This window comes from Salvelinus namaycush, chromosome 32, assembly GCF_016432855.1.
Source record: "Salvelinus namaycush isolate Seneca chromosome 32, SaNama_1.0, whole genome shotgun sequence".
Classification (NCBI taxonomy): Eukaryota; Metazoa; Chordata; class Actinopteri; order Salmoniformes; family Salmonidae; genus Salvelinus; species Salvelinus namaycush.
Genome location: NC_052338.1, coordinates 20,988,870 through 21,012,972, shown reverse-complemented (window position 1 = coordinate 21,012,972; position 24,103 = coordinate 20,988,870). Strand labels below are relative to the sequence as shown.

At 43.9% G+C, this 24,103-nt stretch overlaps 1 protein-coding gene across 1 annotated transcript in view; it reads left to right on the top strand.

Annotated features, from left to right (window-relative positions):
• The first annotated feature begins 1,259 nt into the window (after positions 1–1,259).
• The window catches only part of map7d1b (MAP7 domain containing 1b), a 52,366-nt gene continuing 29,522 nt past the window's right edge, over positions 1,260–24,103 (top strand). Inside the window, exon 1 of the mRNA XM_038972191.1 lies at positions 1,260–1,656. Coding sequence (XP_038828119.1) covers positions 1,590–1,656 — 67 coding nt within the window. The 5' untranslated portion in view covers positions 1,260–1,589. The remainder of the gene's footprint in view (positions 1,657–24,103) is intronic.

Sequence of the window (24,103 nt, the reverse complement as noted above, 5' to 3'; positions counted from 1 at the left end):
CGAGTAGCAGCGGGGGGGGGGGGGGGGGGGGGGGGGCTGTTGGCCAAGGTTGGAGTCGCCAGGAGGAAGGCATGGCCAGCCATTGAGAAATGCTTGTTGAAGTTTTCGATTATCACGGATTTATCGGTGGTGACCGTGTTACCTAGCCTCAGTGCAGTGGGCAGCTGGGAGGAGGTGCTCTTGTTCTCCATGGACTTTACAGTATCCCAGAACTTTTTGGAGTTAGAGCTACAGGATGCAAATTTCTGCTTGAAAAAGCTGGCCTTTGCTTTCCTGACTGACTGCGTGTATTGGTTCCTGACTTCCCTGAACAGTTGCATATCGCGGGGGCTCTTCGATGCTATTGCAGTTCGCCACAGGATGTTTTTGTGCTGGTCGAGGGCAGTCAGGTCTGGAGTGAACCAAGGGCTATATCTGTTCTTAGTTCTGCATTTTTTGAACGGAGCATGCTTGTCTAATATGGTGAGGAAGTAACTTTTAAAGAATGACCAGGCATCCTCAACTGACGGGATGAGGTCAATATCCTTCCAGGGTACCCGGGCCAGGTCGATTAGAAAGGCCTGCTCGCAGAAGTGTTTTAGGGAGCGTTTGACAGTGATGAGGGGTGGTCGTTTGACCGCGGACCCGTAGCGGATACAGGCAATGAGGCAGTGATCGCTGAGATCTTGATTGAAGACAGCAGAGGTGTATTTGGAGGGCAAGTTGGTCAGGAAAATGTCTATTAGGGTGCCCATGTTTACGGATTTAGGGTTGTACCTGGTGGGTTCCTTGATGATTTGTGTGAGATTGAGGGCATCTAGCTTAGATTGTAGGACTGCCGGGGTGTTAAGCATATCCCAAGTGACCGTGTTCCCCCCTTTGATGAATGACCTGTTTATAAGGTTGTAATAGACTACGTGTTATTATGGTCATAGCACAGATTTCTGTGGGCTCCTTGGATAGATAGTCCACCTTGCTTGGAGTGTTCAGGATAGATTATTGATAGATATAACCATTTCTAACATGGGGGTCAACCTTTCGCAAAACTCAATATATTCTCCTATTTTCCCCGTAAAAAAAACACATTATAGTACACAAATGCAAATGTTGAACAAGTGATCTAGACGTGTTTAACACTTCTAGATGTGATAGCATGTTATCCATAAAATATTTGATATGAGTAGGCGCACCGCGTTTTGGTTACCCCCGGTAGCCCAGATGGTAGAGTCTATCAGAGAGGCAGGCAGCGGCTGTAGCTCATAAATATTCGTCAAGCAGTTCTATTGCTACGGGCAAGTCCCTGTGCCCAGCCCCGAAATCTCGATTTCGTAGTTGATCTATTAGAATTTGCAATAGAATAGCATCTGACAGGTTCTCTACCCCAAGAGGAAATAACAGAGGCTTTTATCGACTACTTGTCATTGTAATTTTTCACACCCGTTTTTCACTGGATTTCTGTCCAGTTATTCTATTATCTTTTTATCCCTACCGTTCCCTTTTGGATTTACGAAGGGCGTATTGGTGGTCAGACTGTACCGGGAGTTTGTTATCCTGTTCTTCGATATATTTGAGGAATGACTGCAACTGGAAAAGGACTGCTAATCGCTTGAATGGAAAAAATGGAATACAACGATCTTGAGAACGACTTTGATGAGAAACTGACATTAACAGAGAAATGTAAGTTATTTTATTATAGCCTACATAAGACAAGAAATAAGCAACAGATAGAGGATTAATCATGTTCTTGTTGCTAAATGATCAAATGCACATTCAACATTTTAACAGTGGGGGATCGAAGGCTTGGAGTGAATGTGTCGGTATTCATCGACGTGTTAATGAAGTAAGGGTGGCTGTGCAGTGTGCGCGTGCCAAAGCGTTCTGTTTTATGTTCTATTTGAAAATCCATTCACAAGAACATGACTGCAAAAAACGTCATTGATAGCCTACTGTTCTTAACGGAATCACCAGACTGGCGCATCACATTCTTTACCCCAAAGAGCCTATGAGGGTTTTTGCTGCCTTTTGGCAAACTGCTATTCCAATTAAATGACCAGAAATATGCATGTTCATAATATTTTAAAAGGCTCTGACAGTTTTCCTTGACCAGAGAGCTGGAAAATACTGCAGCCTGTCCTATTTTCTCCATTACCAACCAATCCTGCACAGGAAGGGTTAAATGGCACACCGCACCAGGCACAACAAACATGGCAGTAATCAAATTTATCCTGACATTGGAAATCTGCTGGCGTTGACTCTACAGTGTCCAGCTGCTGTCAGTGTCAAACCCTATACCTCAAAATAGATGACCATTGCATTGCGAACCAGCATGGTAACAACCACAATAATATTCCATCAGCAAACCTGGCACATGCTGTGGTCTAGTCTGGTCTGACTACACCATCTAGTTATAAACCAGCTTATAGCAGTGACTGATGTTATCTGGGTCATCATACTGCTTTGTAATAATAACACTTGTGTACGAATCTGATTTGATGGTGTAAACAATAGGCTATCATATTGGGATGTACAGTAATCCACTGCGGTATTCCTCTAGTCTACCCCTCCTCCAGCCATGTTGACATGGTTTGGTCACTGGAGGCTGAGGCTGGTAACCCTCCCCCTCCTTTTGGTGAACAAGGCACTTGATGGAGGGAGAAGAGAACCACTGCAGCTCTTTATCATTCCAGAAGCACACAATCTGGCTGTCATAGCCCTCGCCTTGTGTGCATGTGTGATGTGTCTCTACGTATCCATGTTTTTCTCTCTATCTAATGCAGAGGCGTGTATTCATGGATGCCAAGCGAAGCCACACTTCCCCAAAAATGTACCAAGAAAAAAATAAACAAAACAATGTATCTTTCGACTCTGTGTTTCATAAATGTCCCTTCAATTCGCAAGAGGCTGAATGTAACTCACCAGAGAAAGCCAGGCGAACGAAACAGCGCCCCTCTGTCTTAATATGTGTAGGATATCTATCTGATGTTTTCTGGTCAGTGGTCAAAAAGAGTATGACATTGTTGCCGCCTGTAGCATTGAATGCAAGGGAAGCCAGTGAGCATTTGGCCTCCCTTGATAAAAAATAATAATAATAGCCAATCAGCGTCGAGCTAAAATGACTGAGCTCAACTGTGAATGGTCCTTGCACATCAAAAAAAAGTGTAAAGGGAAGCCAGTCACACCTACTGTATCACATCACATCAGAAGCCAAATTATTTGACACACAAAAACTTGCATTGTTGCATCACGTTGTGTTGTCGTTGTCATCCAGTGGCTAGCTAGCTTGTTAAAATCGTCCCTTTCCTAAATTAGCCATGGATAGAGATAAGGATTTGGACTTGTGGTTTTACTTAATTCTCTGTACTGGCCAATGATTACAATGGCGATTCTGATCCAACCATAAATTCATACATTGTGCCTCTGGCCTGAAAGGATGGAGGTTCAACATGTAGATAGATATATGTAGTAGGCTAACATTAACTAGCTGGCGCATCATTGCCCATGAAAGGAAGTTATGCTAGCGAGCAAACATTTTAGCCAGGTAGCCTAGGACAACAAAAACTAAAAGTGTGTAGCTACTACAGTACATGTATGACAAAGTCATAGACTGTTTGAGCAACATGAAAGAGAGGAGGATGGAATTGGCATTTCTCTACAAGTAGGGTGAGACAACATGTTTTTTCTACTTACGCACACACACAGAAATCAGTACTATGGACAGCCACATCATATTTAGCTTACGTTGATTGGACTAAACAGTTTTTGCCATCTTTTAGTTGTCACTGTATTAGACTAAGCAGAGGTGATTTGATGATGTGGAAATGTTAAAGTTGAAATTGTGCTGGAATAGTGGAGGCAGCTCCTGACTTGCGGTAACTCTGTGGTTCTAAATCAATAGTTGTTTAGTAGTTTGAATATGTCGGAAATATTAACTTGACTGACTATGCTGTAGGTTATGTAACTGTTTGTTACATGCAATATGCTTTGTGGACTCCACCGGACAGATGTTGCTCTAAGGTTTTGTGATGAACGAAGGTGTTGTTGAATTTATTCAGCCACTGTGTCTTCTTATTGTCTTGACCTTGGGCCTGTACATTACAGTGGCAAGAGCCACTATATCATAGGGTTAAGAGCCTTGCTCAAAGGCATATCAACAGATTTTTCACCTAGTCGGCTCGGGGATTCGATTACTGACCCAACGCTCTTACCTGCTAGGCTACCTGCCACCCTAGTAATATTATACTGAACAAAAATATAAAAGATTTTACAGTGTTACAGTTCATATATGGAAATCTGTCAATTTAAATAATTTCCTTAGGCCCAAATCTATGGATTTCACATGACTGGGAATGCAAATATGTATCTTTTGGTTACAGATACCTTTAAAAAAAGGTAGGGGCGTGAATCAGAAAACCAGTCAGTATCTGGTGTGACCACCATTTTCCTCAACCAGCACATTACTGTGAGGTGGTTCTGGAGCTTTTTTCAACGATATTGAAGTGGGCTCGGGACCGTCAGCTAATACACAGTGTTGATTGGTCGGTATGACGTTATCAGGAATGTCCGTGTCGGACAAGCAGAGATGTTAAATAAACAGACACATTCCTTGTCTCTGACTCTTCTGAAGACAGACTCTGCCTTGTAAAGGTTTGTTTTGCTCCTACAGACTCACATGCCTGGCCTGGTCTGACATGGTTCTATGAGAAGAGATTTTAATCCCAGATCTTTGTGTTGTAATGTGATGCATTCAGACAGAGGTGAGGCTGGTATAACGGCTAGCAGAGTGCTGGCTGAGGCCTAATGCAGTTAGACTACCCCATTGACCCTCTGTCACCTCTCATACCCCTTGAAACCAGTGACATGGTATGCATCCCACATTGTACCCTATTCCCTACATAGTGCACTACTTTTTGACCTGGGCGCATAGGGCTCTGGTTAAAAGCAGTGCACTATTTTGGGAATAGGTTGGCATTTGGGATGTAACCATGATGCCGTGTAGACTGGACACTTCAGGGATAGTGCTCCTCTGGCTTGAAGTGTGAAGGAGCTGGGGCTAGCGGGTCACCATGGTACAAAGACAGAGACAGAGATACAAGCCCCAGAGTCCTGTTGTAGAGCAACATTAGTGGCTTTGTAGTTGACGAGGCAGCCAAGCCCCTCTCCAAGATATAACATGTTCAAAGGAGCTCTGTTTGCAGCTTACAAAAGGAAGTGAGGCACCCATTTATTTTTGTTTAATGCAGACAGAAATTGTTTGAACTTGTGTGATTCTTTATATTATCTTTGACATCCTGAGGGCTGGTAGTACACTGCAAATGTTTGTAAGTGTGTGTCATGCCATATAGGGACCTACTCAAATGTAAAAACATAAATCCTTGAAGTTAAACTTCAGAAGAACTAGAGTCTGGATTCAATCCGTAGTGCTGAAGATCAACGTTGTAGCATGATTGAAATTTAAAGGCAATGTTTCTGCGTTCGTGGAGACTGTATTCACATTAAACGCTGCATATGTTGGCTCAATCGGAAAACACCTTTAAATTCCCCCCACGCTACAACGCTGATCTTCGGTAATACGGATTGAATCCAGCCCTAGGTTTAACTTCTTGGTTGCAAATCAGCTTTAAACTGGAGATTTTGCTAAAAGTCTTCTTCTTCTGTGGAAGTAATCATTGGACGTGGACTGACGTGGACTCTCTTCCACTCCCCCAAAGTTTTCCTAATGTAATGTTCCTGGCCCACATTCAAGATTACAGTAAGCTTGGAAGTGTAGTCTGCACCCCAAATGGCACCCTATCCCCTATATTGTGCACTACTTTTGATCAGAGCCCTATGTGCCCCGGTCAAAAGTAGTGCACTATAGGGAATAGAGTGCCATTTGGGATGCAAATGATGTAGATTTTGGCCCCAGCACGATCCATTTCCACAGAAGTTTCCCCATTCTCTCTCATGAAAACAGTTGAAAAACAGGTTACTTCTTCGTCATCATGTGTGGTTAATTAAAATGCAATACTAATCCACACATAATGAGGCTCACATCCTGGATAACCTGCTGTGATTACTCTGTACTTATTCCTTGGACTTCATAAGATTTACTGCTAAAAAGAGGGTCAGAAGTAGAAGGGGGACTGAGTGAGAATAGATAAGAAGAAAGCACCGTCTCCCATTTCTCCTTAGTCAGACATGTTGAAGTTCTGACAGCTTTTCCTAATGTCTCTCCCTTATGGCCAGCTGGACTGTGTGTTCAGTTTGTACATGCGGGTGGAGAGAGGAGAGTAGGGGTTGGGATGGGTGTGGAAGGCCCTGGTTAGAATGTGAGGCATTCTTTTCCAAAGGCCCGTATCTGCAGCGTGCGAGCAGGGGGGGTGAGGGGTTAGGAGGGTATCGAGGGGTGTTATTGGGGTTTGAGCTGGGCCATGGGTGTCGGAGGAAGGGAGTGAGGGATGGAGGGAGGAAGGGAGGAAGGGAGGGCGGTGTCTGCAGTGATTCTTAGGCAGACCAACCAGAGCGCTCCACGTCAGCAAGCAGGAGCAGCCTCAGACACACACACACACACACACACACACACACACACACACACACACACACACACACACACACACACACACACACACACCCAGAGCCTTACCTCACTGCGTGCAGATCCAGCTGGTATAAATCAGGGCCACTGACCACTCACACCGGAACTAGAGGAAGTGCTCCATCCTGTAGCGTATAGAGATGGACGAGGTCATCGCCTTAGGATACGTCCCAAATGGCCTATGGGCCCTGGTCTAGACCACCGTAGGCCAAAGTAGTGCACTATGTCGGGAATATGGTGCCTTTTGGGATGCAAATTAGTATAGTAGATCCTAGATCCAGAGACTGGCTCAGTTTCTATTCCCATTCCACTTCGTTGCGATAGTAAAACACTGAAGTCATTGATGACTAATCTAAGACCTTTTTCAATTATTATGGCCTTATTGACGAATGTGTGACTGAGAATCTAACTCATGTCTGTAGTCCTCTCACATTTTCTAATCAGATTAATTTTACTGTGGAAAGAAATTCAAAAATTGCTCACGTGTTTCCACTGTACAGGAAGGGAGAAACAATATAAACTCAGCAAAAAAAGAAATGTCCTCTCACTGTCAACTGCGTTTATTTTCAGCAAACTTAACATGTGTAAATATTTGTATGAACATAACAAGATTCAACAACTGAGACATAAACTGAACAAGTTCCACAGACATGTGACTAACAGAAATTGAATAATGTGTCCCTGAACAAAGGGGGGGGGGGGGTCAAAATCAAAAGTAACAGTCAGTATCTAGTGTGGCCACAAGCTGTATTAAGTACTGCAGTGCATCTCCTCCTCATGGACTGCACCAGATTTGCCAGTTCTTGCTGTGAGATGTTACCCCACTCTTCCACCAAGGCACCTGCAAGTTCCCAGACATTTCTGGGAGGAATGGGCCTAGCCCTCACCCTCCGATCCAACAGGTCCCAGACGTGCTCAATGAGATCCGGGCTCTTCGCTGGCCATGGCAGAACACTGACATTCCTGTCTTGCAGGAAATCACACACAGAACGAGCAGTATGGCTGGTGGCATTGTCATGCTGGAGGGTCATGTCAGGATGAGCCTGCAGGAAGGGTACCACATGAGGGAGGAGGATGTCTTCCCTGTAACGCACAGCGTTGAGATGGCCTGCAATGATAACAAGCTCAGTCCGATAATGCTGTGACACACCACCTCACACCATGACGGACCCTCCACCTCCATATCGATCCCGCTCCAAAGTACAGGCCTTGCTGTAACGCTCATTCCATCGACGATAAAGGCGAATCCAACCATCACCCCTGGTGAGACTAAACCGCGACTCGTCAGTGAAGAGCACTTTTTGCCAGTCCTGTCTGGTCCAGCGGCAGTGGGTTTGTGCCCATAGACGACGTTGTTGCCGGTGATGTCTGGTTAGGACCTGCCTTACAACAGGCCTACAAGCCCTCAGTCCAGCCTCTCTCAGCCTATTGCGGACAGTCTGAGCACTGATGGAGGGATTGTGCTTTCCTGGTGTAACTCAGGCAGTTGTTGTTGCCATCCTGTACCTGTCCCGCAGGTGTGATGTTCGGATGTACCGATCCTGTGCAGGTGTTGTTACACGTGGTCTGCCACTGCGAGGACGATCAGCTGTCCGTCCTGTCTCCCTGTAGCGCTGTCTTAGGCGTCTCACAGTATGGGCATTACAATTTATTGCCCTGGCCACATCTGCAGTCCTCATGCCTTCTTGCAGCATGCCTAAGGCACGTTCACACAGATGAGCAGGGACCCTGGGCATCTTTCTTTTGGTGTTTTTCAGACTCAGTAGAAAGGCCTCTTTAGTGTCCTACATTTTCATAACTGTGACCTTAATTGCTTATCGTCTGTAAGCTGTTAGTGTCTTAACGACCGTTCCACAGGTGCATGTTCATTAATTGTTTATGGTTCATTGAACAAGCATGGGAAACAGTGTTTAAACCCTTTACAATGAAGATCTGTGAAGTTATTTGGATTTTTACAAATTATCTTTGAAAGACAGGGTCCTGAAAAAGGAACGTTTCTTTTTTTGCTGAGTTTATATGTCATTACCCTGATCACACTTTTTTGATTGGTTATGTATCTAAGTTACAAAATACATACATGTGGTGGATTTTAACAGATAAGGGTGTGTGTGTTCAATTACATTTTTAAACAGAAAACTGTAATAGATTTTGATTTAAAGTTAATTTATTTTGAGTTAATAACAGGGTGTGTGTAATCCGAGGTAGCAGGAGAAAGGGGGTCACAATTTGGATAACTATGATGGAAAGACAATGCTTAACAAGAAATGCATTTGATCTACTCCATGCTTATCATGTTAATTTTCTTTTAAACTGTGGTTCCTTGCTTATCTATACAGATTACTCACTAATTAGTGCTGTTAAATACACAGTACAGCGTTTCATTTGCAGGATTTAACTTTAGCTACTGTACAAGCATACTGCAGGCCTAGTTATTTAATATTTTCGTTAGTTTCATAATTCCCAATTTTGTCCTTGTGTTTCTGGCCCTCTGTTTTACTTTTGATACAACAGTGTTCAATCTGACCTAGTTTTATTTAATCTTATCATTATCTAGAAAATATATATTTTCTGAAGTTGAACATGTGCTCTTTATTACAGAATGTAAAACTTTAGTGAAATAATTGAGTTTTTTTTGTTTTACCAAATTACACTACCCAAAAGGCACTCTATTGGTGAAATAACCAATCCTCTTCTACCTGGATTCTGTATTTTAGATGTAGATCCAGGAAGTAAGGTGATATAGAATCCAGGAAATAAGGCTATATAGAACCTGTTGACACTATTATTTACTGAAGTCCCTCATGACTAACTTTTATACATCAACCAGAGGACTTTCTATCCTTCTGCTGCTTTTCCGCAGCACACACAGTTTTACAGTACACTTTAATTAGGTAATTTTAATGCAATTTATTCCATCTTATGTGTTAAGTACTTAATTTCTTGCCGTGCACACTGGTAGGATGGTGTCTATTGACCTCGCATTAAACGTGAATAGTCTTTGTTACAACAAGCAGGCCGTTTTCTATCATGTTTAACACAGCTACTGATATATGCATAAATAACTGTGAAATACAGAAATATGACACATATTTTTTCAGTTCTACGCAAGTCAATTGTCTTTTTAACCCCATTCCATATATGGTCGACACAGTCTTATTAGAGCTTTGTAGTGTTGCTCTGTGTAAGTGCTATCCAGCTGTGAAGCAGAGCACTACTTCCTGTTGTCCCGCTCCTCTGTAGCCATGTTGCATTTCTCTGTGGTGGTTATTGTTGAAGTATTGTTGCCTCAGCCCCAGTGGAGTCACCAGTAGCTGCAGCCTCTTTTATCTTTGAAGGAAGGCATGTGTGTGTTTTGGAAGTGTGCACATGAACTCCAGATTTAGGTTATCCACCCCGCAGACCATTATCTGTGTCTGAATTAAAGCACACACACACACACACACACACCGCTCTTGGTCACAGGACTCAGGGCACTAATATTAGCGTACAGCTGAAGGGTTAGGCTTTGGCCTAACAGACTGTATGTCTACAGCTCTATTCCCACCAGGACTAGACAGCACAGGGAGAGGATCGTTTGTCTTGATAGTTATCTTGACCTGTGACTGTGTAGTGTCAGGATCTGTCACAGTCCGTTAATACGTTAGTCACACGTGATATCTCAGACAGTACTGTCCCGATTGTTACGAAACTTGGTTGAATGATGCGTCTTGCCATAGATATACGGCATTTACACAATTACACTGATTGGCCCAAGGTGGGAGCTATAGTAATTAACTTAAATGTGTTATCTCAATTGGCCCAAGGGGGGGCGCTGCATCATTCGTGGGGGACGACATGTTTACTATTGTATTGTTTATAATTCATGTCACTGACGTTTGAATTGACTTTTCTTCCCCCACATTTATTTAGATTCTTCCTGATATTGAAAGAAACCCCACTTACTATAGATAACATGTTCTTCTCTCCTCAATCACAACCGAATAGCAGGCAGGCTTCACCACGGATACAGAGAGCTACTGAAACATCCTTCCGTTCCGTTCCATAAGTTCGATCGATTCCTCAGTCTCTTAATGATGCCACGATGCGTCCCCCATTACAATGATTGAACTGTGACTGCTAGGTTAGCCTCCAGTGTCTCTGTGGTTTATGCGTCCCAAATGGCACCCTATTCCATTCCCTATATAGTGCACTACTTTTGATCAGAGCCCAATGGGCCCTGGTCAAAGTAGTGCACTACATAGGGAATAGCGTGCCATTTGGGATGCACAGCCTTTGTCTCTTTCCTTCCTGGTACTTATTTTCCCTGGCAGTCTCAGGAACAAGGTTACATCCTGTCTGTGTTCCAGGAAAACAGTAAAACACTCGCTGGACGCCTTATGTGGCCTCCTTTGAAGAGATACAGTATCTGTTAGATCTGATCATCTCTGCAGTGAATCATATGGGCTCTGCTGTGTTGTGTTGTGTTGACTCCTGACACCTTCCCCTCAGGTGTGTGCTAATCTTCATATGCCTAACAGTCTTGTCAATGTTATCGTTTTAAACACACTTGCACGTTTCGCAAGCACACACATACACACACTCACACAGTCACACACACAGTCACACACAGTGGTGGAAAAAGTACTAAATTATCATACTTGAGTAAAAAGAAATATACCTTAATAGAAAATGACTCAGGTTAAAGTGAGTCACCCGGTAAAATACTACTTGAGTAAAAGTCTTAAAGTATTTGTTTTTAAATATACTTAAGTATCAAAAGTAAATGTAGTTGCTAAACTATACTTAAGTATCAAAAATAAAAGTAAAACTACGAATAATAAAAAATTCCTTATATTAAGCAAACCAGACAGATAGCCAGGGTCACTCTCCAACACTCCGACATCATTTACAAACAAAGCATTTGTGTTTAGTGAGTCCGCCAGATCATTGGCAGTGGGGATGACCAGGGATGTTCTCTTGAGAAGTGTGTGAATTTGACCATTTCTGTCCTGCTAAGCGTGCAAAATGTAATGAGTACTTTTGGGTGTACATAAAAGTAAAAAAGTTGTAAAAAATATAAATAGTAAAGTAATGTACAGATACCCCAAAAAACGACTTAAGTAATACTTTAAAGTTTTTGTACTTAAGTACTTCACACCACTGGTCACACACACACACACACACACACACACACACACACACACACACACACACACACACACACACACACACACACACACACACACACACACACACACACACACACACACACACACACACACACACACACACACACACACACACAGGTAAACGGAGGTTGAGTTGAATTTCCCATTTGAATTGATTGAATGTCAATTCTCAACTAGGGGCCTCTCATCTTATTTAAATAATTAGTATTTAGTATCTGTCTGATGTTTAATATTACATCTCGGTGGTCTGTTTTAATATTAAAAGGCTTACCTTGGCCGTTTTTATTATGTTGAATATCACCTCTTTTTGGCATAAAAGATGGAAACCTTGATAAAGTGCTGATTGAATCATACTTAGCTCCCTAGTTAGGTTGAGACAACACTGTGTGATCAGACAGACAGCCATGTTAAGCAGTGAGACTGGCATGCCCTGCTGGCCTGGCCCAATATGGCCTCACTTGATACCATGAAAAATGTCCCATCACCTTTCACCGTCCACACTCTGCCAATTCACAGTCACTCTGCTAGCTGTATACTTCTGGCCCTTCTTTGGACACTGTGTTAACAAACCTCCAGATGAGCTTCATTGCCATACAACTCTCCTTCCGTGGCTTCCAACTGCTCTTAAATACAAGTAAAACTAAATGCATGCTCTTGAACCGATCGCTGCCCGCACCTGCCCGCCCGTCTTGCATCACTACAACTACAAATACCTAGGCGTCTGGTTAGACTGTAAACTCTCCTTCCAGACTCACATTAAGCATCTCCAATCCAAAATTAAATCTAGAATCAGCTTCCTATTTCGCAACAAAGCATCCTTCACTCATGCTGCCAAACATACCCTCGTGAAACTGACTATCCTACCGATCCTTGACTTCGCGATGTCATTTACAAAAGAGCCTCCAACACTCTACTCAGCAAATTGGATGCAGTCTATCACAGTGCCATCTATTTTGTCACCAAAGCCCCATATACTACCCACCACTGCGACCTGTATGCTTTTGTTGGCTGGCCCTCGCTTCATATTCGTTGCCAAACCCACTGGCTCCAGGTCATCTATAAGTCTTTGCTAGGTAAAGCCCCGCCTTATCTCAGCTCACTGGTCACCATAGCAGCACCCACCCGTAGCACTCGCTCCAGCAGGTATATTTCACTGGTCATCCCCAAAGCGAACTCCTCCTTTGGCTGCCTTTCCTTCCAGTTCTCTGCTGCCAATGACCTGAACGAATTGCAAAAATCACTGAAGCTGGAGACTCATATCTCCCTCACTAACTTTAAGCATCAACTGTCAGAGAAGCTTACAGATCATTGCATCTGTACATAGCCCATCTGTAAATAGCCCAGGCAACTACCTCATCCCCATATTGTTAAATATTTTTGTTTGCTCCTTTGCACCCCAGTATCTGTACTTGCACATTCATCTTCTGCACATCTATCACTCCAGTGTTTAATTGCTAAATTGTAATTATTTCGCCACTATGGCCTATTTATTGCCTTACCTCCCTAATCTTACTTAATTTGCACACACTGTATATATACTTTTCTATTGTGTTATTGACTATACGTTTGTTCATTCCAAGTGTAACTCTGTGTTGTTTGTGTCACACTGCTTTTCTTTATCTTGGCCAGGTCGCAGTTATACATAAGAACTTGTTCTCAGCTGGCCTACCTGGTTAAATAAAGGTGAAATTTAAAAAAAGCTAGCTAGCTCTTCTCTCTGTTCTCTACAGGATGACCGACTTCATGAGTCCAAAAACACAACAGAGTTGATTGCATTACTCTAGGGAGTATCAGCTGTAGCTAGTCTCTATGAAGCAGGTTGTCTACTGTATATTGACTGTGTTTATGAGACCTAAGACAGTTTCTCAAGGTTTCTCATTGTCCAGGGTTGTGTTTCTCACATGGCATGTTCTATTAGTCATGACTGTGAAGTGGGCTGTGATAAGCTATGTGAAGTGGGCTGTGATAAGCTATGTCATATGTGCTTGCATAGCATATTTACAGTATACACATATATCACAGATTTTTACACCTGCGGTGAGTGAGGGCTCCCAGGCGGAGCTAGGAAGTGGTGGTATGAGTATGTGTGGAGGCTTTACTGTATGTATGTTGCTGATTCTGCAGGACTGAACCCCACCACTCCAGATGTTCCCTCCTTAAACTGTCTATGGCCCCCTCCCCTCCCCTGCTGCAGTTTGGTCTTTGTGTTGTGTGTGTGTGTGTGTGTGGGTGTGTGTGTATATGTGTTTGAATGTGTGGGTTTGTGTCAGTAGGGAGAAGCCATGCTGAGGCAATTTTTATTTCTAATAAGGCTAATGTTGTTCATATGAAAACAAATAGGAGCTAGCTGGAGCAACTGCTCTGGAATGCGTCCCATGACCTGATAGCATGTCAGCAGGAACTGACTCAACTCTTCCTCTGTTAATAGTGCTTTCATTTTGATGAAAATATACACTTCAGTATCTCTCTCTCTCTGTCTCTCTCTGTCTTTCTCTGTCTCTCTCTCTCTTTCTGTCTCTCTCTTTCTGTCTCTCTAACACCAAACACACTTGAAGTCCCATATTTCTCTATTTAAATCACATCTCTCTCCAGTATTAAGATCATGCAGCAACCCTTGTTTTCATTCCCATCATGCACTGCACTAATGACATCCCATCTATAGAGGATGTGTGACATAACGATGAGGTCATGGTCTGTCAGCCTCCATGGCTCCTCTACAGTCACCACACCCAGTCTATGTTCTCCCTGTCTTCCTCCCAAATGGCCCCATATTCCCTACATATTGCACCGGCCCTGGTCAAAAGTAGTGCACTCTAAAGGGAATAGGGTGCCATTTGGGATGAACCCTCCTGTAAAAGCTCCGTCCATCTTAACGCCTCACCTCTTTTCTCTATCTCTGTCTGTTAATGTTTGCCAACACTTCCATAACTTCTATTCTAACCATACTTCATCTCGTGAATGCAGAGCAGGAACATGTTGAATCATTGATGATTCCATTTATGATTCATGCTTTTCTCTATATTGTCTATCTGTGTGAGTGTGTAACCCAGTTCATGCTGACTGAAAGTCTCAGCAGAGTTGGAGTCAGATTGCCCTTGTTCGTTCCACAGGAGGACTGACGAGTCACGTTCCTCAGCCAGCTGTCGTCTACAGTTTCCTCTTATAGTTGCCTTCGGATCCATTCCCTCTAGATAGAGATCCATGGCAGGCAGTCTATTCTAACCTTAGCACTCACATGAATCTCTGTAACCTCTCTGGTTCTTAATGGCAGGGGATAGGGATGAGGAGTTTCCTACCATCAGTAGAGATCCTTGGCAGGCAGTCTAACCTTAGCATTCAGCTGATTCCCTCACATGAGTCCCTATAACTGCTCTGGCTCTCTAACTCTTTTAATGGCAGGGGATGGATGGGACGGATGGGGGTATTCCATATTGGGCTTCCATATTCCATATTGATGTAAAGTGTTGGTCCCACAGCAGCATCTCCAGCGCTGATATAGTTAATGTGATGATACCAAAACGAAGCTCGCTGGAGGAGCCATTAGCCATGATTGTCAGTAAAGGCACCTGGATTGCTGCACTCTAGCAGTAGTCTAGGCCATGAAACAGAATGAGCAGGCTAGACTTGCAAACACAGCCTCTAGGCTGTGCCATAGACAGTCAAATCAAATCAAACTTTATTTGTCACATGCGCCGAATACAACAACTGTAGACCTTACCGTGAAATGCTTACTTAAAAGCCCTTAACCAACAGTGCAGTTCAAGAAGAGTTAAGAAAATATTTACCAAGTAGACTAAAGTAAAAAGTAATAATAAAAAGTAACACAATAAGAATAACAATAACAAGGCTATATACAGGGGGCACCGGTACCGAGTCAGTGTGCGGGGGTACAGGTTAGTTGAGGTCATTTGTACATGTAGGTGGGGGTGAAGTGACTATTTATCGATAATAAACAGCAAGTAGCAGCAGTGTACAAAAGGGAGGGGGTCAATGTAAATTGTCCAGTGGCGATTTTATTAATTGTTCAGCAGTCTTATGGCTTGGGGGTAGAAGCTGATGAGGAGCCGCTTGCCGTGCGGTAGCAGATAAAACAGTCTATAACTTGGGTGACTGGAGTCTCTGACAATTTTATGGGCTTTCCTCTGACACCGCCTATTATTTAGGTCCTGGATGGCAGGAAGCTTGGCCCCAGTGATGTACTGGGCCGTTCGCACTACCCTCTGTAGCGCCTTACGGTCAGATTCCGAGCAGTTGCCATACCAGGCGGTGATGCAACCGGTCAGGATGCTCTCAATGGTGCAGCTGTAGAACCTTTTGAGGATCTGGGGACCCATGCCAAATATTTTCAGTCTCCTGAGGGAGAAAAGGTGTTGTTGTGCCCTCTTCACGACTGTCTTGGTGTGTTTGGACCATGACAGTTCGTTGGTGATGTGCTCATCTACAGCCCCATTGATGTTAATGGGGGGCCTGTTCGGCCGCCTTTTTCTGTAGTCCACGATCAGCTCCTTTGTCATGCTCACATTGAGGGAGAGGTTGTTGTCCTGGCACCACACTGCCAGTTCTCTGACCTCCTCCCCATAGGCCGTCTTATCGTTGTCGGTGATCAGGCCTACCACTTTTGTGTCGTCAGCAAACATAATGATGGTGTTGGAGTCGTGTTTGGCCACGCTGTTTTCGGTGAACATGGAATACAGGAGAGGACTAAGTACACACCCCTGAGGGGCCCCAGTGTTAAGGATCAGCATGGCAGACGTGTTGTTGCCTACTCTTACCACCTGGGGTTGGCCTGTCAGGAAGTCCAGGATCCAGTTGCAGAGGGAGGTGTTTAGTCCCAGAGTTCTTAGCTTAGGGATGAGCTTCGTGGGCACTATGGTGTTGAACGCTGAGCTGTAGTCAATGAACAGCATTCTTACATAGGTGTTCCTTTTGTCCAGGTGAGAAAGGGCAGTGTGGAGTGCGATTGAGATTGCGTCATCTGTGGATCTGTTGGGGTGGTATGCGAATTGGAGTGGGTCTAGGGTGTCCGGGAGGATGTTGTTGATGTGATCCATGACCAGCCTTTCAAAGAACTTCATGGCTACCGACGGGGTGGTAATCATTTAGGCAGGTTACCTTCGTTTCCTTGGGCACAGGGACTATGGTGGTCTGCTTGAAACATGTAGGTATTACAGACTCGGTCAGGGAGAGGTTGACACTTGACAGTTGGTCCGCACATGCTTTGAGTACGCGTCCTGGTAATCCATCTGGCCCAGTGGCTTTGTGAATGTTAACCTGTTTAAAGGTTTTATTCACATCGGCTACTGAGAGCGTTATCACACAGTCATCCAGAACAGCTGGTGCTCTTGTGCATGCTTCAGTGTTGCTTGCCTCGAAGCGAGCATAAAAGGCATTTAGCTCATCTGGTAGGCTCGCGTCACTGGGCAGCTCGCGTCTGGGTTTCCCTTTGTAGTCCGTAATAGTTTTCAAGCCCTGCCACATCCGATGAGCGTCAGAGCCGGTGTAGTAGGATTAATCTTAATCCTGTATTGACGCTTTGCTTGTTTGATGGTTCGTCTGAGGGCATAGCGGGATTTCTTATAAGTGTCCGGATTAGTCTCTTGCTCCTTGAAAGCGGCAGCTCTAGCCTTTAGCTCAATGCGGATGTTGCCTGTAATCCATGGCTTCTGGTTGGAATATGTATGTACAGTCACTGTGGGGACGACGTTGTCGATGCATTTTTTGATGAAGCCGGTGACTGAGGTGGTGTACTCCTCAATGCCATTGGATGAATCCCGGAACAAATTCCAGTCTGTGCTAGCAAAACAGTCCTGTAGTGTAGCATCCGCGTCATCTGACCACTTCCACATTGAGCGAGTCACTGGTACTCCCTGCTTTAGTTTTTGCTTCTAAGCAGGAATGAGGAGGATAGAATTATGGTCAGATTTGCCAAATGGAGGGCGGGGGAGAGCTTTGTACGCATCTCTGTGTGTGGAGTAAAGGTGGTCTCGGATTTCTTTTCCCTCTAGTTGCATGGGACATGCTGGTAAAAATTTGGTAAAACTGATTTAAGTTTGCCTGTATTAAAGTCCCCGGCCACTAGGAGCGCCGCTTCTGGGTGAGCATTTTCTTCTTTGCTTATGGCCTGATAGAGTTGGTTGAGAGTGGTCTTAGTGCCAGCTTCGTTCTGTGGTGGTAAATAGATGGCTACAAATAATACAGATGAGAACTCTCTTGGTAGATAGTGTGGTCTACAGCTTATCATAAGGTACTCTACCTCAGGCGAGCAATACCTCGAGACTTCTTTAATATTAGACATCGCGCACCAGCTGTTATTGACAAAAAGACACACACCCCCACCCCTCGTCTTACCAGAGGTAGCGTCTCTGTTCTGCCGGTGCATGGGAAATCCTGCTTGCTCTATATTGTCCGTATTGTCGTTCAGCGACGTCTCGGTGAAACATAAGATGTTACAGTTTTTAATGTCCCGTTGGTAGGATAATCTTAATAGTAGGTCATCAATTTTATTTTCTAACGATTGCACATTAGCAAAAGAACGGATGGCAGTGTAACGGCAGCCTTCCTCCTCTTCGTCTGAAGAGGAGGTGTAACAGGGATCGGACCAAGACGCAGCGTAGTTTGTGCTCAACATATTTAATTACGAAAATACTGTGAACACTAAACAAATACAAAATAACAAATGTGGCAAACCGATACAGTCCTAGCTGGTGCAGAGAAAACACAAAGACAGGAAACAACCACCCACAATCCCCAACACAAAACAAGCCACCTATATATGATTCCCAATCAGAGACAATACAAAACATCTGCCTCTGATTGAGAACCATATTAGGCCAAACATAGAAACGGACAAACAAGACACACAACACCCAGCTCACGTCCTGACCAACACTAAAATAAGCAAAACACATAAGAACTATGGTCAGAACGTGACAGGCAGTGGGAGTTTACTCGCTCTCCTCCGGCTTCTCAGAAGGCTGCCCGATCTGCGGCCCCTTTTCCTGCATCTTACACAAAACCCCAAAAATCTTACAAAATAGCACAATTGGTTGGGAGAATGTAAACGTCAGCCATGTTTTTCGGCGCCAATACAACAACATATGGCTGTTGAAAGAAACTATACAGCAGAATTAACTCTGTGAAAAACAATATTTTAATTTCTTCTCGTTACTGTTTTAACATAATCCAAATGTCTGAGTTAGCCTAAATGCTGCACCAGCACCATGGAAGTTAGTTGAAACTTAATGAAGACAGAAATGTATGAAAGATTGTGGAGTGCTGCACATAGTGAGCATATCTTTGAGCGCAAGCGCCCTGTAATTGAAAGGCTGCTTTAGAATATAAAATATTTTCTGAAAGCGCCCTTTCATTGAACTAAACTTAAAGTAGTGTTTTTCCAAGAGAGACAGTGATTCGTTACAGTTGTTGGTCTTTCTGGGCTCTCTAGGACTGCTATGGCTGTCTTCATCTGGTGGCCTCTACAGGGGCAGTCTGCAGTTCAAACAACAACCAAGTGGATACCCCTCCACTGTTTTTGGTTAAACAGCTGAGGGATAGGGTTGGAGAAAGGTAACCTCTCTCAATTTCATAGACAGAGCAATGGATGCAAGGACTGACCATCTGGTGGCATCTTTAAATAGCTACTGAGGTGGCTGGGTGATAATTATAAAAGTTCAAAGGTTCAGCCAATGTTTGTTTTATTGCTCCGTTCCCATTGTAGATGCTTGTGAGGGAGTTCTAAGATGCTTAAGGTGTTATTGATGTCTGGGAGTCATGGATGGGCCCAGAGAGGATGGTTATGGCACAGGTTGCTGCGTGAATGACTGGACTCCCTGACCTTCTGGTTTACTTGGTTTTATAGTGGTCAGAGACTGTGTTGTCTGCCACTGATGGAGCTGGGAAAGTGATTGTAGAAGAAAGACTGTTGAATGTAGGCCTCATTGGAGCCATGTTGTCTCTTGTCCCGGTTGAGTTGTTGTTGATATATTGTTTATTATGACTGTCTACCTTTGTCTCTCTCTCTCCTCACTGGGGGTCACTGTCACTCTTACCATGTTGCCATCCAGCCACAAACACTGTACACACACACTGTGACATACTCACTGAGACACACACACTGAGACACAATCACTGAGACACAAACACTGAGACACAGGGGAAGTGCACATACCAGGGATTCCTGAGGTCAGCCTGACCCAGATCCAGTATGCTGGTGCCTCTCTCTCTCTCTCTCTCTCTCTCTCTCTCTCTCTCTCTCTCTCTCTCTCTCTCTCTCTCTCTCTCTCTCTCTCTCTCTCTCCCTCTCTCCCTCTCTCCCTCTCTCCCTCTCTCCCTCTCTCCCTCTCTCCCTCTCTCCCTCCCTCCCTCCCTCCCTCCCTCCCTCCCTCCCTCCCTCCCTCCCTCCCTCCCTCAGCAGACAGACTCTAAACTGCACACACACTGCCTCTGTCAAACGCAGCCCCCATTGCAGGCTCCACTTACAGTACTTAGGCTAATGCAGTGTGTAACATACCCAGAATGGACTTCTCTTGACTTGATCACAATTCTTATGTAACAACAATGATCTTGTCCTGGCCTGTGTAAAGCAGTTCTCACATAGATTTGTTAATACTCTAATTTGCTTATAATTTCCACCTACTTACTTATTACTTTATCTTTCTTTGGGATTTTTACTGTCTTATACTCACCGTCGGAGCATGCTTCCAGCCTCTGTGATTTTCCAAAGGTGCCACAGCAGAAGCCCAGTCCCATGTATGGTTGACATTCTGCGTAGGGTGCACCGTGCTCCGAGCTGCTTGTCACTATTTTTAACTCCTGTGTCTGTCAGAGTGGCACAGAAACCTGAGATGGCCGGCTGCGGTAGAGGGGAGCTGAGCGGAAGAAGGGACGGAGCGGAGGAGGGCGGAGGAGGGTGAATCTGCTGGATCTGTGTTTGTGTGTTCATTGGGGGCCTGTCACATGAATAGGCCTAGTTGATGAGACCTACACATGTTGAGTGGACTAGGAACATATCTGAAGGGCCTTTAAGACATGGAGCCGGAGCTCTTTATAGTTACTAAGATGAATTGTGTTTGACTACGTCCCTATGAAATTATAATGTACAGTATTTTGTTACAAAATGATCAGAGTGATCAAATATGAACTGAAACTATTTTGGACTTGCTTATACTCTTCCTATAAACAACCCAACCATACCAGACTCACAGATTGACTCACGAATGAAAACAACTTTAGTGTTTTTCTAACAGAACGTTCCACAATGTTCCTTCCACACAGTCTGTTCCTTTTGGAGTTTGTTTCTGTTCTCTCCTTCCCTCTTGTCCTGCCCCTCCTTCCACTTTTGGTTCCTTCCCTCAACATCATTAAAGCCCAGAGATGAAAACACAGGGCCACACCCACACAAACATACTTATTACTGTAATAACCCCATAGCACAGTTTCAAAACCACCCCCAAATTTGACTTGGGATGAAGTCAGACTCTGTCATCCTCTCTCCCTCTGTTGTGTGGTTTTAGCTAAGTTCCTGTTTCTATCCAGAGAGTTCACAATAGCTTCTATTTTAGCTTTTGGAAAGTTGGACATTTTACCTTTTCATGTCTTTCCCAGTTGTGTGAGGGTTTATAGTTCAGTGACAGAGGTGGGCTCTCTCACCTTTCTCTCATGACACTATAATAGCTGAAGGGTGTCTTCAACCTTTTCCTCCCAGTTATCCAACAGACCTGGATATGCTTCTTGAACTCATGATAGTCCTTCACACTGTCAATGTAGTACTGTGGGGTGTTTCTTCACCTTTTCCCTCTCAATGTATGGCACTCTTATTTAGGTCATATTTTGCGGTTCTTGTGATGTAATGTTCAAATATTCCAAGTTTACTCTCTGGGCAGGTTTATCGTACTATTCTTGCCAAATCACATTGTATTTTCTGGCAGTTACAAGTGGAGTGATTCTCTTTGCAGAAAGCTGCAGTTGTTCTGTCATCTTGACAGATGATTCAATGCACATTATAAACTGGGTGGTTCGAGCCATGAATGCTGATAAGCTGAAAGCCATATACCACGTGTATGACAAAACATTTATTTTTACTCTTCTAATTACGTTGGTAACCAGTTTATAATAGCACTAAGGCACCTCGGGGGTTTGTGGTATATGCCCAATATACCACGGCTAAGGGCTGTATCCAGGCACTCTCCGTTGCGTCGTGGTAAGAACAGCCCTTAGCCGTGGTATATTGGCCATATACCACACCCCCTCAATTCTTATTTCTTAATTATCCTCCCATTAACCTGCTATGATTTCGCCTCTGTGTTGCCATCCCTGGCTGGATGTGTATACTGTAAATAGAGGCAGCTGGAGAGAGGCCCAGTGTTAATATGTGATTTATGGGGTTTGGTGAGTGTTTGTTCTCTGTCCAAAATGGCACCCTATTCCCTATATAGTGCACTACTTTTGACCAGGACCTAGGGCTCTGTGTCTGTCTGTAGACTGTGCTATTCAGCTGCTGTCTGGGCCTGGTTGTAACAGCAACACTGGTGCTCACAGTGACAAACTGCACTACGACATAATGACGCATGGTGGGGGAGAGAGAAAAGGAGAGAAAGAGGGAGAGAGCGTTGGGGGGAGGGTGAAGAAAAATTGCACACCTCTACAAAGACCGATGGAGAACAGCGAGGGAGGAGAAGGGAGAGAGAGACAGAGATTGATAGAGAGAGGGGGAGTTTCAGTAGAACAAGGGAGAAGATAAATTGTGCATCTCTACAATGATTCAAAGGGCAACAAAAGAAAGAAAGAGAGACAAAAAAAGGAACAGAAGGGGAGAGGGAGAGAGAGAGAGGAAAAGAAAGAGCGAGACAAAGAAAGAGAAGGATATTGTTGTGTGATATAGGTGTGAAGGCATCCAGCCTGCTCTCTGACTCACATTAAGCTCACAGTGGGCAGATGGAGCGTATCCCTCTCCTCAGACCCATCAAAGGGTCTGAGGATGGGCCTGCTCATAGGAATCTGGTCAAAAGTAGTGCATTATATAGGGAATAGGGTTCCATCTGGGACGCAGACACAGTCAGCAGGAGAGCCAAGTGTAAAAACAACGTCTGATGAGGTATTAATACAGGATATGTTTTGGCTTCCTGTGACCTGTCTGTCACCTGTCCAAAGGTCAGATGTTAAGAAGCTTGGTCCAAGGACTGAAGATCAGAGCAAAGACTGATTATGCTTTATCATGCTTTTGTTAGTGAATCCTATAGAGAATATGATATGTACTGTAACTTGACTTTGAATGCTACTGATTATGTGTTACTGAAAAGTATCTGCCTGATGGTATGGTATTTCATTCCAATGGTCGATGTGCACACGTCACATTCTGTCGACTCATACATCCCAGTGTTTACCCTATATTAATTTAGCAGCAGCAGGCCATGTCCACTACCATGCCCCCGCCACACCCAAATCCTAAGCCCCCTTTTGTTCCAGAAAAAAACCCTGGAATGACAAGTTGCAATGTATATTTGTAGCATTTGATGCTTTGAGTCTTTAGGTGGTTTTAAATGAGGTACAGTGCCTTCAGAAAGTATTCATACCCTGTGATTTATTCCACATTTTGTTGTGTTACAGCCTCAATTCAAAATGGATTAAATCTTTTATTTTATTTTATCACCCATGTACACACAATAACCCATTATGACTAAGTAAAAACATGTTTTTAGAAATCTTGGAAATGTTAAAATGGGGGTGCATGACCCCGGACCCCCCCAGCAAAAGGAAATCCCCCCTCCCACGCAAACTTTTGCTACCACTGCTGAAAAACATCCTAGGGGAAACACTGCATACCCCACTCAGAGGGATCATGTTGCAGTTCCAGAACAGAGCTTGAGTAACCAGCAGCATATTTAGCATTTTAAGAGCTTTTGCAGAGGTTGGCACATCATTAATTAGCCATTCTAAATGTTACGTCAGCACTTTCCTTTTCAGAAAAGCCCTGTATTGAAATTGGCCTGTTTGCCCCTCAAAATGGCGCTCTACGGCTGAGCCTTTTCTCTGCATTTGTTGATAGTGCTTGATGGAAATATAGCCTATATTTTTAGTCTCCCTCCCTCCCTCCCTCTCAATCTACTCTCTCCCTTTCTTTTTCTAAGTCTACTCTCTCTTTCTTTTTCTCAGTCTACTCTCTCCCATTCTTTTTCTTAATCTACTCCCTCCCCCCCTTTCTCTCTCACGCTCTTATTTTTCTGATACCATCTCTCTATTTCTTTTTCTCTGTACTCTCTCCCTCTCTCTCAATTCAATTCAAGGTGCTTTATTGGCATGTTAACATTGCCAAAGCAAGTGAAGTAGATAATATACAAAAGTGAAATAAACAATAAAATGAACAGTAAACATTACACTCACAGAA